Source organism: Anomaloglossus baeobatrachus, chromosome 9, assembly GCF_048569485.1.
Source record: "Anomaloglossus baeobatrachus isolate aAnoBae1 chromosome 9, aAnoBae1.hap1, whole genome shotgun sequence".
NCBI lineage: Eukaryota > Metazoa > Chordata > Amphibia > Anura > Aromobatidae > Anomaloglossus > Anomaloglossus baeobatrachus.
In genome coordinates this window covers 21,176,845-21,193,188 of record NC_134361.1, presented here as the reverse complement: position 1 = coordinate 21,193,188, position 16,344 = coordinate 21,176,845, and the positions used below count along the sequence as shown (strand labels likewise).

At 44.4% G+C, this 16,344-nt stretch overlaps 1 protein-coding gene across 1 annotated transcript in view; it reads right to left on the bottom strand.

Annotated features, from left to right (window-relative positions):
* The window catches only part of LOC142250909 (class I histocompatibility antigen, F10 alpha chain-like), a 104,388-nt gene that overhangs the window by 69,379 nt on the left and 18,665 nt on the right, over window positions 1-16,344 (bottom strand). Inside the window, exon 2 of the mRNA XM_075323234.1 lies at window positions 13,580-13,840. Within this exon, the coding sequence (XP_075179349.1) occupies window positions 13,580-13,840 (261 nt within the window). The remainder of the gene's footprint in view (window positions 1-13,579; window positions 13,841-16,344) is intronic.

Sequence of the window (16,344 nt, the reverse complement as noted above, 5' to 3'; positions counted from 1 at the left end):
AGCCCCCGCTCTGTCTCAGCACACAGAACGCAGGCATTTACCTGGAAGTGAGGTCAAGAGGTTTCCTGTTGACCTCACTTGCTGGCAAAGTTCAGGAAAGCCCCCGGTGTCCCCCGGTATTCCCCCGTACCTGTCCTGTCGCAGCGCTGATCCCCCACGGCCCCCTCCTCCTTCACAGCAGAAGCCGGTCACATGTGCCGAGCAGCTGACAGCTCTGCACTGTGTAAAGAGACGCTGGCCGGCTGCTCGGCACACTGCAGCTGTGACCCGGGGAGAGTGGGTGCAGATTCTTTGCACCCACTCTCCTCAAATGGAGGGTCTGCACTCCTAGAAAATAGGGGACACGTTCCCTGAGCGTGCCCCCCATATTCTAGAAGGTCCAGAGTCAACATTGGTCTTCCAAGATGGATTACTGCGGACCCGTTTTTTTTTTCTTTTCTTTTCAATAAATTGGTGAAAGAGGGAATTGTTTGGGAGTGTTTTTTCAAATAATTTTTTTTTTGTTGTCAATTTTTTTTTGCTATTGTTTACAGTCAATTAGTTATGTCTGGTATCAAATAGATGCCGTGACATCACTAATTGCTGGGCTTGATGCCAGGTGACATCACACATCTGGTATCAACCCCATTTTTTATTACCCCGTTTGCCACCGCACCAGGGCAACGGGATGAGTTGGGGCGAAGCGCCAGGAATGGCGCATCTAACGGATGCGCCACTTCTGGGGCGGCTGCAGCCTGCTATTTTTAGGCTGGGAAGAGTCCAATAACCATGGCTCTTCCCACCCTGAGAATACCAGACCACAGCTGTCAGCTTCACCTTGGCTGGTGAACTAATTTGGGGGGGACACCACGTTTTTTTTTTAATTATTTATTCATAAATTAAAAAAAAAAAAAACAAACAGCTTGGGGAGCCCTCCAAATTAATCACCAGACAAGATGAAGCTGTCAGCTGTGGTTTGCAGGCTACAGCTGTCTGCTTTACCCTAACTGGCTATCAAAAATAGGGGGGACCCCACGTCATTTTTTTTATTTATTTATTTTTTTGCTAAATACAAGGCTAGGCACCCTTTAGTGCCACATGAAAGGCACTAAAGAGCGCCAGCTTAGAATATGCAGGGGGTGGGACGTTATATATGTTTGACATCTATCCATTTTAGGCTATGTGCCCACAATCGGGGTTTGCAGCATTTTGGGCACAGTGTTTTCCCTGTGTCCATAGAGCTGCGTTGTGCAGTAGAAGCACAGTGGAAGGATTTTTAGAAATCCCATGCCCACTGTGCTTCTTTGCTCCGCAGCATAAACCGACCTGTGGTGCAGCTTCCTGAGCCTCAGCATGTCAATTTATGCTGCGGAGACAAGAGTGTTCTCTGCAGGTAGAATAGAGCTAAAGTCCACAGCAGCCTGAACCCAAATCGTGGGCATGGGCAGCTGCGTTCTCCCGTGGAAAACACTCACATCTCTGCAGGAAGGCTGACACTGTGTACTAGACGCCGTGTCGCTGGATCATGGCCACATAGCCTAACAGTGAGAATATTGTTGCTACAACAACATTTTTGTGAAGTACCTGTGGTTTCAAAATGCTTACTATACTCCTGAATAAAATCCTTGAGGGGTCCAGATTCCAAAATGGGGTCACTTGTGGGGGGTTTCTGATGTTGAGGCACCCAAGAGGCCCTGCTAATGTGACATGGTGCGCGCAATTTATTTCAACTTTTCCAAAATTCAAATGGTGCTCCTTCCATTCCAAGCCCTCCCATTTATCCAAACAGAGGTTTTTGGCCACATGTGGGGTATCCTTGTGCTCATAAGACATTGGATAACAACCTGTGAAGTCCACGTTTTGTTGTTGACTCTGAGTTCTCATCTATCTTTTATTTCCATCTCTATATTTATCAATCCTTCAATGCTTTTCTTTTCTTTTTATCTAGTTATCCATCCATCCTTCTAGGCTTTTCTATTTATCCATCCTTTTTATAATAGTTTTCCCTTCATTTTTTTTTTTATTTTCCAGCACATGGATGTTATGATTTCATGTCCGTCACTATTTTCTGTTTATTAGGTGGAGTCTATGCCTTGCTTATGGCACTCTATTTTCACAATGGAGAATGTAGAGAATGTGGAGAAGGAAATGACATCACAGGTTTTTTTTCCCTAAGGTCTGTGTTCAACCAACTTTATTAACCCCTTTACCCCCGGCCACTATAACACCCTAGTAGTGACCGGGCCATTTTTTGCAATTCTAACCAGTGTCACTTTGACAGGTTATAACTCTGGAACGCTTCAACGGATCCTGGCGATTCTGAGATTGTTTTTTCGTGACATATTGTACTTCATGTCAGTGGTAAATTTAGGCCGATATTTTTTTGCGTTTATTTGTGAAAATTTAGGAAATTTTGCAAAAATGTAGAAAATTTCGCAATTTTCAAACTTTGAAAATTTATGCCTATAAATCTGAGAAATATGTCACACAAAATAGTTACTAAATAAAATTTCCCACTTGTCTACTTTACATCAGCGCAATTTTCGAAACAAAATTTTTTTTCATTAGAAAGTTAGAAGGGGTCAAAGTTAATCAGCAATTTCTCATTTTTCCAACAAAATTTACAAAAGAATTTTTTTTAGGGACCACATCACATTTGAGGTGACTGAGAGGCCGAGGTGACAGAAAATACCCAAAAGTGACCCCATTCTAAAATCTGCACCCCTCACTCTGCTCAAAACCACATCCAAGAAGTTTATTAACCCTTTAGGTGCTTCACAGCAACCAAAGCAATGTGGAAGGAAAAAATGAAAATTTTACTTTTTAAACACAAAAATGTTACTTTAGCCATAAAATTTTAATTTTCACAAGGGAGAAAAGAGAAAGTGCACCCTACAATTTATTGTGCATTTTCTCCTGAGTACGCAGATACCCCATATGTGGTAAAAATCAATTGTTTGGGCGCACGGCAGAGGTCGAAAGGGAAGGAGCGCCATTTGAATTTTTGAACACAAAATTAGCTGCACTCATTAGCAGACGCCATGTTGGGTTTGAAGACCCCCTGAGGTGCCTAAACAATTGAGCTACCCCACAAGTGACCCCATTTTGGAAACTAGAGCCCTCAAATAATTTTTTCTAGATGTTTGGTGAGCACTTTGAACCTCTGGGGGCTTCACAGAAGTTTATAAAGTTGAGCCGTGAAAAGAAAAAAAAAATTTCTTTACCACAAAACTGTTGCTTCAACTAGGTAGCTTTTTTATCACAAGGGTATCAGGAAAAAATGCACCATAAAATGTATTGTGCATTTTCTGCTGAGTACGCAGATACCTCATATGTGGTGGAAATCAAATGTTTGGGCACACGGGAGGACTCGGAAGGCAAAGAGCGCTATTTGAATTTTTGAGTGCAAAGTAAGCTGCACTCATTAGCGGACGCCATGTCGGGTTTGAAGACCCCATGAGGTACCTAAACAATGGAGCTCCCCCAAAAGTGACCTCATTTTGGAAACTAGAGCCCTCAAATAATTTTTCTAGATGTTTGGTGTGTACTTTGAACACCTGGGGGCTTCACAGAAGTTTATAACGTTGAGCCGTGAAAAGAAAAAAATAAACTTTTTATCACTAAACTGTTGCTTCAACTAGGTAGCTTTTTTTTCACAAGGGTATCAGGAAAAAATGCACCATGAAATTTATAGTGCAGACATGTTGGGGGAGGGCTCGCAGGCCAGCACAGGCCTGGGGAGGGCGGCCACCCTCAGATCAGACCGCCCCACTGCACACTGATGGCGCGTCATAGCACGATCGCTCCAATCAGTGCTGCAGGGGCTGGGGGCGACATGTTTGAGATCCACCTATGATCTGCTGCACCTTCTACGGCATCTCATAGCTGGATCTCACAGTATCGCACTAATTCGGGCATTATTTTTGCCGAAATCAGTGCGAATGATGTGGTTGGCGGTTCAGATTTGAACAGCCAATCACATCGATCGTCGATGGGGGTTGGCGATGGCGCCCCCCCCTGGGGTCAAGCAAAGGTCCCCTGCTGTAAGAAACAGCAGGGAACATCATTTGAAAGCCGTTGCTATGGCCACGGCAATCAAATGAAGTTTAGGCCGTAAAATTACATCCCTGGTCGTTAAGTCACGTTAAAATAGGACGTAATTTTACTGCCCGCGGTCGTGAAGGGGTTAATCACTGAAAAGTGTTCAAAAACGCACCAAAAAAAACGCATGGAAAACGCATGAGTTTTCGATGCATTTTTTTATCAAAGCGCATTGTTTACAATTGTACCCTCTGCCAGAGGGTGAGTTTTTTTCTGCACTTAAAAAAACGCAACGTGTGCACATAGTTTTATTGGTGTAAGGCTATTTTATAGGAAAAAAAACAATACTGTTTATCCATTGCTGTAATCTGAGAGCTATAATGTTTTGATTTTTTGGCTGATGGAGCTGTATGGCAGCTTGTTTTTGCGAGACAAGATGCCATTTTCAGCGGTACCATATATATATATATATATATATATATATATATATATATATATATATATATATATATATATATATATATATATATAACTTTTTGATTGCGTTTTATTCCACTTTTTCTGTCAGCTGTCTGTTGAAAAGACATAGTTGTTGCTACTTTTTTTGGTGTTTTTTTACGGTGTTCACTGAAGTGTTTAACAATTGTGTGTGTTTTATAGCTCGGGTTGTCACGGACGTGGCAATACTGTGTACCTTTTTGTGCATACAAATATATTTTTTTTTTAAACACAAATATAACTATTTATTGGAATTTTTTTTATTATTCTTGTTCTTGATTTTCTGATTTTTTTATACTTTTACTTTTTTTTTTTTACTTTTTCAATTAGGCTGGTGCCACATGGGGATTCGTGCGACTGCCTCACATGACACTCAGCTAACACTCGCAGCACAGCCGGAGCCGATTGTCATGCCACTGTGCTGCAATCCTGCAATCAGACCACAGCTGCAGAGGGGAGGGCGGCGCTGCGGAGGGGAGGGATTTATATCCCCATCTCCTCCATTACTGGCTGATGCGATAATCGCATTGCACTCGGTTGTACTGCAAGTGCAATGCGATGTTTCTTTTGCACCGATAGACTTGAATGGGTGCGAGTGAAAAGGAATCGCATTCCACCCGCAGCATGCTGTGATTCTTTTCTTGGACTGATTAGGGCTGAGAGAAAAAAAAAAAAAAAAAAAAAAAAAAAAAAAAAAAAAAAATCGCTCATGGGAACGGCCCATAAAGTAATACTGGTCCGAGGAGAAAGCGATTTATTTTTTTTTATGCCATTCCACTTGCTCTGGTTTTCTCACCGTGTATGCTAGCCCTTAGTAATATAATAATAATAAAGTTTATTTATATAGCGCCAACATATTCCGCAGCACTTTACAATCCGGTGGGGGTTGTATAGACAAATACAAAACAAAATAGCACATAATTCAACAGCTACAGTAGGAATGAGGGCCCTGCTGGAAAGCTTAGAATCTATGGGGAAGAAGGGGGACACAAGAGGTGGCGCACACTTGTAAATCTGGCTGGCTATTGTTATGCTAATTAATTGGTTACATATAAAGGTGAATGATCTGGTCTTTAGACAATAACCTTTTGGGTGCCCTTACGTGCTATTGGTTGTATGTAGGATGTGATGACAGAAATAGGAGAGAGAAGGTTACGAGTAGCATTTAGAAGGTGGGACGGGGGACAGTTAGGTTAGTAAGTTATGATAAGCTTGTCTGAAGAGATGTGTTTTTAATGTACGCTTAAAAACTTGGGGGCTGGATATTAGTCGCATTCTTTGGGGTAGTGCATTCCAGAAAACTGGCGCGGCACGAGAAAAGTCTTGGAGACGGAGGTGTGAGGTTTGTATTATGGAGGATGTTAGTCTAAGATCATTTGCGGAACGAAGGGCGCGGGTAGGATGATAGACAGAGATGAGGGATGAGATATATGGTGGTGCAGAGCTGTGGAGAGCTTTGTGGGGGAGGGATAGGCGTTTGTATTGTATTCTGTAGCTGATAGGTAGCCAGTGTAGTGACTGGCACAAGGTGGAGGCATCGGTGAAGCGGCTGGACAGGAATATGACCCTGGCTGCTGCATTCAAGATGGATTGGAGAGGGGAGAGTTTGGTCCGAGGGAGACCAATCAATAAAGAGTTGCAGTAATCCAGGCAGGAATGAATAAGAGCGACAGTAAGGGTTTTTGCAGTTTCCAAAGTAAGAAATGGTCAGATTCTGGAGATGTTTTTGAGATGTAGGCGACATGTGCGAGTGAGTGAATGTATATGGGGAATGAAGGAGAGTTCTGAGTCAAATATGACCCCAAGACAGCGAGCATGCTGCTTGGGAATAATGATTGAATCATCGAAGGTAATTGAGATGTCGGGCGTAGATTGGTTGGTAGAGGGAGGAAACACAAGAAACTCAGTTTTGGAGAGATTCAGTTTCAGATAGAGGGAGGACATGCTTTGAGAGACAGCAGACAGACAATCTCTGGTATTTTGTAACAAAGCAGGGGTGATGATTGGAGATGATGTATATAATTGGGTGTCATCAGCATAGAAATGGTATTGGAAACCGAATCGGCTGATGGTTTGTCCAATAGGGGCGGTGTATAGAGAGAAAAGGAGAGGGCCCAAGACTGAGCCTTGAGGAACCCCGAAGGTGAGGGGGAGAGGAGTGGAGTAAGAGCCAGCAAAGGAAACCGTGAAGGAGCGGTCGGAGAGATAGGAGGAGAACTAGGCGAGAGCGGTGTCCTTGAGGCCAATAGAGTGGAGCATGGTGAGGAGAAGTTGGTGATCCACAGTGTCCAAAGCAGCTGAGAGATCCAAGAGAAACAATAGGAAATAATGGCCTTTAGATTTTGCTGTTAATAGATCATTTGAGACTTTGGTGAGGGCCGTTTCGGTGGAGTGTAAAGAGCGGAAACCAGATTGAGAGGGATCAAGAAGTGAGTTTTCAGATAAATAGCGGATTAGCCGAGAGTGGACCAAGCGTTCCAGGAGCTTAGAGATAAAGGAAAGGTTAGAGACTGGTCTGTAGTTAGCGGCACAGTTCTGATTGAGGGAAGGTTTTTTGAGTAGAGGGGTTATGATGGCATGTTTAAATGATGAAGGAAAGATACCTGATGAAAGAGAGAGGTTAAACATTTTGGTTAGATAGGTAGTGACAGCTGGGGAGAGAGCCTGAAGGAGATGTGAGGGAAGAGGGTCACTGGTGCATGCTGTTGGGCGGGAAGAGACAAGGAGACGCGTCACTTCTTCTTCTGTGACAGGCTCAAATATTGATAGTGAGCTTGAGGTGTGAGAGAGGAGGGGATCCAGGCTCTGAGGGGATTTTTCAAAGATTTCTTTGCGGATGTCGTTGATCTTTTGTAAGAAGAAAGTGGCCAGATCATCAGAGCCTAGGTTGGTGACTGGTATCTGTGCTTTAGGGCTCAGGAGGGAGTGGAAGGTTTCAAAGAGTCGTTTAGGATTGTTGGCTAGTGAAGTGATGAGAATGGTAAAGTATACTTGTTTAGCCAGATGGAGAGCAGAGTTGTAGGTTTTGAGCATGAACTTACAGTGGATGAAGTCTTCAGCTGAGATGGATTTTCTCCACAGACGCTCAGCACACGTAGAACAGCGCTGTGGGAAACATGTTTGAAGCGTGTGCCAGGGCTGCCGATGCCTGTGTGTTTTTTTTCTGCATGTAGCTGGTGCAGCTTCATCCAGGGCACGCTGCAATGTCTTATTATAATGTGATACTGCAGAGTCTGCGCAGGAGAGGGAGGAGATGGGAGCCAGGGATGACTGCAAATTGTTCATTAGCAGCTGAGTATTGATGGCGCTTAGATTTCTGTATGGGCGAGAAGTGGGGACGACCCGGATTTGAAGACAGTTTGTGATGCAAAAAGGAGAGAAGGTTGTGGTCAGAGAGTGGGAGAGGGGAACTGGTGAATTCCCCTGTCCCTTTATGGGACATTACCCCATACTCGATCAATGCAGAACATCGCAGCTGTCAGAGCTGAACTGTGAGAAGCTTCAGTGATCATGCTGCAGGCATGATCACACAGGCTTTCCATAGTCATGTGACGCGGGGGTCCTGATTGGAGGGGAGAGGGAATGTTATTGTGGCAATTAGGGGATTAAACAGCCAGGTTGCGATTGTGGTACACAGCACCCAGTGCCCCCACGATTGCTAAAATGTACTATTACGTCCTTGGACAGAAAAAGGTTAAAACTGTAGAAAAAAACCCCACCAAAACACCCTGAAAAAAAAAAAAAAAGAAATGCAGAATAAACAAAATTTAGCTTCAATCACTGCTGACAGATGTAACGTGTGCTCGCTGATGGGTGTAACGTGTCCTCACTGATAGGTGTAATGTCTCCTCACTGATAGGTGTAATGTCTCCTCACTGATAGGTGTAATGTCTCCTCACTGATAGGTGTAATGTGCCCTCACTGATAGGAGTAATGTCTCCTCACTGATAGGAGTAATGTCTCCTCACTGATAGGTGTAATGTCTCTTCACTGATAGGTGTAATGTCTCCTCACTGATAGGTGTAATGTCTCCTCACTGATAGGTGTAATGTCTCCTCACTGATAGGTGTAATGTCTCCTCACTGATAGGTGTAATGTCTCCTCACTGATAGGAGTAATGTCTCCTCACTGATAGGAGTAATGTCTCCTCACTGATAGGTGTAATGTGTCCTCACTGATAGGTGTAATGTGTCCTCACTGATAGGAGTAATGTCTCCTCACTGATAGGTGTAATGTCTCCTCACTGATAGGAGTAATGTCTCCTCACTGATAGGAGTAATGTCTCCTCACTGATAGGTGTAATGTCTCCTCACTGATAGGAGTAATGTCTCCTCACTGATAGGAGTAATGTCTCCTCACTGATAGGAGTAATGTCTCCTCACTGATAGGAGTAATGTCTCCTCACTGATAGGTGTAATGTCTCCTCACTGATAGGAGTAATGTGTCCTCACTGATAGGTGTAATGTGTCCTCACTGATAGGAGTAATGTCTCCTCACTGATAGGTGTAATGTCTCCTCACTGATAGGAGTAATGTCTCCTCACTGATAGGAGTAATGTCTCCTCACTGATAGGAGTAATGTCTCCTCACTGATAGGAGTAATGTCTCCTCACTGATAGGTGTAATGTCTCCTCACTGATAGGTGTAATGTCTCCTCACTGATAGGTGTAATGTCTCCTCACTGATAGGAGTAATGTCTCCTCACTGATAGGTGTAATGTCTCCTCACTGATAGGAGTAATGTCTCCTCACTGATAGGTGTAATGTCTCCTCACTGATAGGTGTAATGTCTCCTCACTGATAGGTGTAATGTCTCCTCACTGATAGGAGTAATGTCTCCTCACTGATAGGTGTAATGTCTCCTCACTGATAGGAGTAATGTCTCCTCACTGATAGGTGTAATGTCTCCTCACTGATAGGTGTAATGTCTCCTCACTGATAGGTGTAAAGGTCCAGTCACACTAAGCAACTTACCAGCGATCCCAACAACGATAGGGATCGCTGGTAAGTTGCTAGGAGGTTGCTGGTGAGCTGTCACACTGCGACGCTCCAGCGATCCCACCAGCAACCTGACCTGGCAGGGATCGCTGGAGCGTGGCTACACGAGTTGCTGGTGAGCTCACCAGCAACCAGTGACCAGCCCCCAGTCTCCTAGTTACAGCACACATCAGGTTAATTAACCCGATGTGTGCTGCAGCTAAATGTGCACAGAGCAGGGAGCAGCGCACACTGAGCGCTGGCTCCTTGCTCTCCTAGTTACAGCACACATCGGGTTAATTGCCTGATGTGTGCTGCAGCTATCTGTGCACAGAGCAGGAGCCGGCAGCACAGGCAGTGAGAGCGGAGGAGGCTGGTATCAAAAGGTAAATATCGGGTAACCAAGGACAGGGCTTCTTGGTTACCCGATGTTTACATTAGTTACCAGCCTCAGCAGAAGCTGGCTCCCTGCTCACTGCACATTAGTTGTTGCTGTCTCGCTGTCACACACAGCGATCTGTGCTTCACAGCGGGACAGCAACAACTAAAAAATGGCCCAGGACATTCAGCAACAACCAACGACCTCACAGCAGGGGCCAGGTTGTTGCTGGATGTCACACACAGCAACATCACTAGCAACGTCACAAAAGTTGTTCGTTACCAGCGATGTTGCTAGCGATGTTGCTTAGTGTGACGGGGCCTTTATGTCTCCTCACTGATAGGAGTAATGTCTCCTCACTGATAGGAGTAATGTCTCCTCACTGATAGGAGTAATGTCTCCTCACTGATAGGAGTAATGTCTCCTCACTGATAGGAGTAATGTCTCCTCACTGATAGGAGTAATGTCTCCTCACTGATAGGAGTAATGTCTCCTCACTGATAGGAGTAATGTCTCCTCACTGATAGGAGTAATGTCTCCTCACTGATAGGAGTAATGTCTCCTCACTGATAGGTGTAATGTCTCCTCACTGATAGGTGTAATGTCTCCTCACTGATAGGTGTAATGTCTCCTCACTGATAGGTGTAATGTCTCCTCACTGATAGGTGTAATGTCTCCTCACTGATAGGTGTAATGTCTCCTCACTGATAGGAGTAATGTCTCCTCACTGATAGGAGTAATGTCTCCTCACTGATAGGAGTAATGTCTCCTCACTGATAGGAGTAATGTCTCCTCACTGATAGGAGTAATGTCTCCTCACTGATAGGTGTAATGTCTCCTCACTGATAGGTGTAATGTCTCCTCACTGATAGGTGTAATGTCTCCTCACTGATAGGTGTAATGTCTCCTCACTGATAGGTGTAATGTCTCCTCACTGATAGGTGTAATGTCTCCTCACTGATAGGTGTAATGTGTAATCACTGATAGGAGGAATGTGTCCTCACTGATAGGTGTAATGTCTCCTCACTGATAGGAGTAATGTCTCCTCACTGATAGGAGTAATGTGTCCTCACTGATAGGAGTAATGTCTCCTCACTGATAGGAGTAATGTCTCCTCACTGATAGGAGTAATGTCTCCTCACTGATAGGAGTAATGTCTCCTCACTGATAGGAGTAATGTGTCCTCACTGATAGGTGTAATGTCTCCTCACTGATAGGAGTAATGTGTCCTCACTGATAGGTGTAATGTCTCCTCACTGATAGGTGTAATCTGTCCTCACTGATAGGAGTAATGTCTCCTCACTGATAGGTGTAATGTGTCCTCACTGATCGGTGTAATCTGTCCTCACTGATAGGTGTAATGTGTCCTCACTGATAGGTGTAATGTCTCCTCACTGATAGGTGTAATGTCTCCTCACTGATAGGTGTAATGTCTCCTCACTGATAGGAGTAATGTCTCCTCACTGATAGGTGTAATGTCTCCTCACTGATAGGTGTAATGTCTCCTCACTGATAGGTGTAATGTCTCCTCACTGATAGGTGTAATGTGTCCTCACTGATAGGTGTAATGTGTAATCACTGATAGGTGTAATGTCTCCTCACTGATAGGTGTAATGTCTCCTCACTGATAGGTGTAATGTGTCCTCACTGATAGGAGTAATGTGTCCTCACTGATAGGAGTAATGTCTCCTCACTGATAGGAGTAATGTCTCCTCACTGATAGGTGTAATGTCTCCTCACTGATAGGTGTAATGTCTCCTCACTGATAGGTGTAATGTCTCCTCACTGATAGGAGTAATGTCTCCTCACTGATAGGAGTAATGTGTCCTCACTGATAGGAGTAATGTGTCCTCACTGATAGGAGTAATGTCTCCTCACTGATAGGTGTAATGTGTCCTCACTGATCGGTGTAATCTGTCCTCACTGATAGGAGTAATGTCTCCTCACTGATAGGTGTAATGTGTCCTCACTGATAGGTGTAATGTGTAATCACTGATAGGAGGAATGTGTCCTCACTGATAGGAGTAATGTGTCCTCACTGATAGGTGTAATGTGTCCTCACTGATAGGAGTAATGTCTCCTCACTGATAGGTGTAATGTGTCCTCACTGATAGGTGTAATGTGTAATCACTGATAGGAGGAATGTGTCCTCACTGATAGGTGTAATGTCTCCTCACTGATAGGTGTAATGTGTCCTCACTGATAGGTGTAATGTGTAATCACTGATAGGAGGAATGTGTCCTCACTGATAGGAGTAATGTCTCCTCACTGATAGGTGTAATGTCTCCTCACTGATAGGTGTAATGTCTCCTCACTGATAGGTGTAATGTCTCCTCACTGATAGGTGTAATGTCTCCTCACTGATAGGTGTAATGTCTCCTCACTGATAGGTGTAATGTCTCCTCACTGATAGGTGTAATGTCTCCTCACTGATAGGTGTAATGTGTAATCACTGATAGGAGGAATGTGTCCTCACTGATAGGAGTAATGTCTCCTCACTGATAGGTGTAATGTCTCCTCACTGATAGGAGTAATGTCTCCTCACTGATAGGTGTAATGTCTCCTCACTGATAGGTGTAATGTCTCCTCACTGATAGGAGTAATGTCTCCTCACTGATAGGTGTAATGTCTCCTCACTGATAGGAGTAATGTCTCCTCACTGATAGGAGTAATGTCTCCTCACTGATAGGTGTAATGTGTCCTCACTGATAGGTGTAATGTCTCCTCACTGATAGGTGTAATGTCTCCTCACTGATAGGTGTAATGTGTCCTCACTGATAGGTGTAATGTCTCCTCACTGATAGGAGTAATGTGTCCTCACTGATAGGAGTAATGTCTCCTCACTGATAGGAGTAATGTGTCCTCACTGATAGGAGTAATGTCTCCTCACTGATAGGGGTAATGTCTCCTCACTGATAGGTGTAATGTGTCCTCACTGATAGGAGTAATGTCTCCTCACTGATAGGGGTAATGTCTCCTCACTGATAGGTGTAATGTGTCCTCACTGATAGGTGTAATGTCTCCTCACTGATAGGTGTAATGTGTCCTCACTGATAGGAGTAATGTCTCCTCACTGATAGGGGTAATGTCTCCTCACTGATAGGTGTAATGTGTCCTCACTGATAGGAGTAATGTCTCCTCACTGATAGGTGTAATGTCTCCTCACTGATAGGTGTAATGTCTCCTCACTGATAGGTGTAATGTCTCCTCACTGATAGGAGTAATGTCTCCTCACTGATAGGAGTAATGTCTCCTCACTGATAGGGGTAATGTCTCCTCACTGATAGGTGTAATGTCTCCTCACTGATAGGTGTAATGTCTCCTCACTGATAGGTGTAATGTGTCCTCACTGATAGGAGTAATGTGTCCTCACTGATAGGAGTAATGTGTCCTCACTGATAGGTGTAATGTCTCCTCACTGATAGGTGTAATGTCTCCTCACTGATAGGTGTAATGTCTCCTCACTGATAGGTGTAATGTCTCCTCACTGATAGGTGTAATGTGTCCTCACTGATAGGAGTAATGTCTCCTCACTGATAGGTGTAATGTGTCCTCACTGATAGGAGTAATGTCTCCTCACTGATAGGTGTAATGTGTCCTCACTGGTATAACAGGATACCGCCCTGACTATGTACAGTGTTAGTATATACAGTATATATAAGTGTATACAGGGCTGGTTGTATATATACAGTACATGTGTCTCTCACCTCCGGTCTGGTTGAAGCGGCTCATCGCTGTCCTCACATTATGTCTGTATACAGGTTCAGTCCCCTTAGCGATCTGTGTATTTCTCTCCCAGTATCCGTCCTCTACTTTCTCCATCCACTGGACCTTGGGTTGAATTCTGCCGGTGTCTGAGTTATAATTCACAATCTCCTGATCATCGACATATCCGACAATGGAGAACTCCGGTAGCCCGGACCCCGGAGCAGAGACTGTTGTGTAGTAATACCGCAGAGAGTGACCGTCTGTGGGAGACAGAGAGCGATATACATCACATACAGGACTGGAACTAACATTCAGCTCCGACATATGAAAGCCCCCAGACCACACCGGCTCAGTCTTCTTGCACAGATCGTGGTCTCTATTACTTATATTCCTCTGCCTGCAGGAACGATTACTACTACCTGGATTTCTAATAATACCTCTATATAAGATTTATTATTAAATAATAATAATATTATTACAGTATAATAGACAACACCAGAACCACATATTACCAGCATATACAGTAGTTATAATACTGCTATATTGATCATTAAAGAAGCCTCCCATGTATATATTTGTTGTGTGTTTATATATACACGTCATGTAGTGGGTGTACTAATATACCCACCTCCTGCCGCCGTCTCCAGCATTCAGCCACATTCTGCTCCTCTCCTCAGTGACATCACCGCTCTCTCCGGTTTGCACTGCGTTCTGCGTGTCCCAGAAGTGGCTTATATAATGTAAGTCTATGGCGCATCAGAACAAGGATCTATAGCAGGGGTGGGCAATTAATTTTCCCATGGGGCCGCATGAGAAATTGCAGGGAATACACCTAGGGGGGAGATAGATACACATTATACATGCCTACAGACACACAGCTCTGCTGCATACATACAGACACACATAGCTCTGCTACAGACACACATAGCTCTGCTACAGACACACATAGCTCTGCTACATACATACACACATAGCTCTGCTACATACATACACACATAGCTCTGCTACATACATACACACATAGCTCTGCTACATACATAGCTCTGCTACATACATACACACATAGCTCTGCTACATACATACACACATAGCTCTGCTACATACATAGCTCTGCTACATACATACACACATAGCTCTGCTACATACATAGCTCTGCTACATACATACACACATAGCTCTGCTACATACATACACACATAGCTCTGCTACATACATAGCTCTGCTACATACATACACACATAGCTCTGCTACATACATACACACATAGCTCTGCTACATACATAGCTCTGCTACATACATACACACATAGCTCTGCTACATACATAGCTCTGCTACATACATACACACATAGCTCTGCTACATACATAGCTCTGCTACATACATACACACATAGCTCTGCTACATACATAGCTCTGCTACATACATACACATAGCTCTGCTACATACAGACACACATAGCTCTGCTACATACATAGCTCTGCTACATACAGACACACATAGCTTTGCTACATACACACATAGCACTGCTACATACAGACACACATAGCTCTGCTACATACAGACACACATAGCTCTGCTACATACATAGCTCTGCTACATACATACACACATAGCTCTGCTACATACATACACACATAGCTCTGCTACATACATACACACATAGCTCTGCTACATACATACACACATAGCTCTGCTACATACATACACAGATAGCTCTGCTACATACATAGCTCTGCTACATACAGACACACATAGCTCTGCTACATACATAGCTCTGCTACATACATACACATAGCTCTGCTACATACGGTACATAGCTCTGCTACATACAGACACACATAGCTCTGCTACATACAGACACACATAGCTCTGCTACATACAGACACACATAGCTCTGCTACATACAGACACACATAGCTCTGCTACATACAGACACACATAGCTCTGCTACATACATACACACATAGCTCTGCTACATACAGACACACATAGCTCTGCTACATATATACATACATACACATTACTCTGCTACATACACACATAGCTCTGCTACTGTGAGGTAGCACGGTCGGCTGCGCAGCAGAAGACACGGGATCCAGGCATTAAGGTTCACAGCACACGGTTTAATGTCCAAACAAAAGTCCACAACAATATACATGTGCCTCTCCAGCAGAGAGCTCAGGGAGTTCTGTTCACACCCTCACACCCGGCACACCTGCCCTTCTTCCTGTTTCCATTTAACCCTTCCTTCAGCCTGTAGGGAAACAGCATTAACCCTAGAGTGGATTTACTTTCTATCATGGAGTGAGCACAACCGGGGCGAGACATACCGGCCGTCATAGATAACCCCGGTCACAGTCTCACATACCCCCCCCTCAGTTCAAGCGTGCGGGGTTGAACTCCCGCCATCAAACACGGCCCGCGGGACAAGGCATCGGCGATGCCCTGCAACCCACCGGCCCTATGTTCAACCATAAACCGGAAGTTCTGCAGAGAAAGGAACCACCGGGTAACCCGGGCATTCCGTTCCTTGGCGGACCTCATCCAGACCAGTGGAGAGTGATCCGTCACCAAGTGAAACTGCCGTCCCAGCAGGTAATAGCGCAGGGACTCCAAGGCCCACTTGATCGCCAGGCACTCCTTCTCCACTACGCTATAATTCCGCTCGGGAGGGGTGAGCTTCCTACTTAAGAAGGTGACGGGGTGTTCCTCCCCCTGAACCACCTGAGACAACACTGCCCCCAGGCCGACCTCTGAGGCGTCA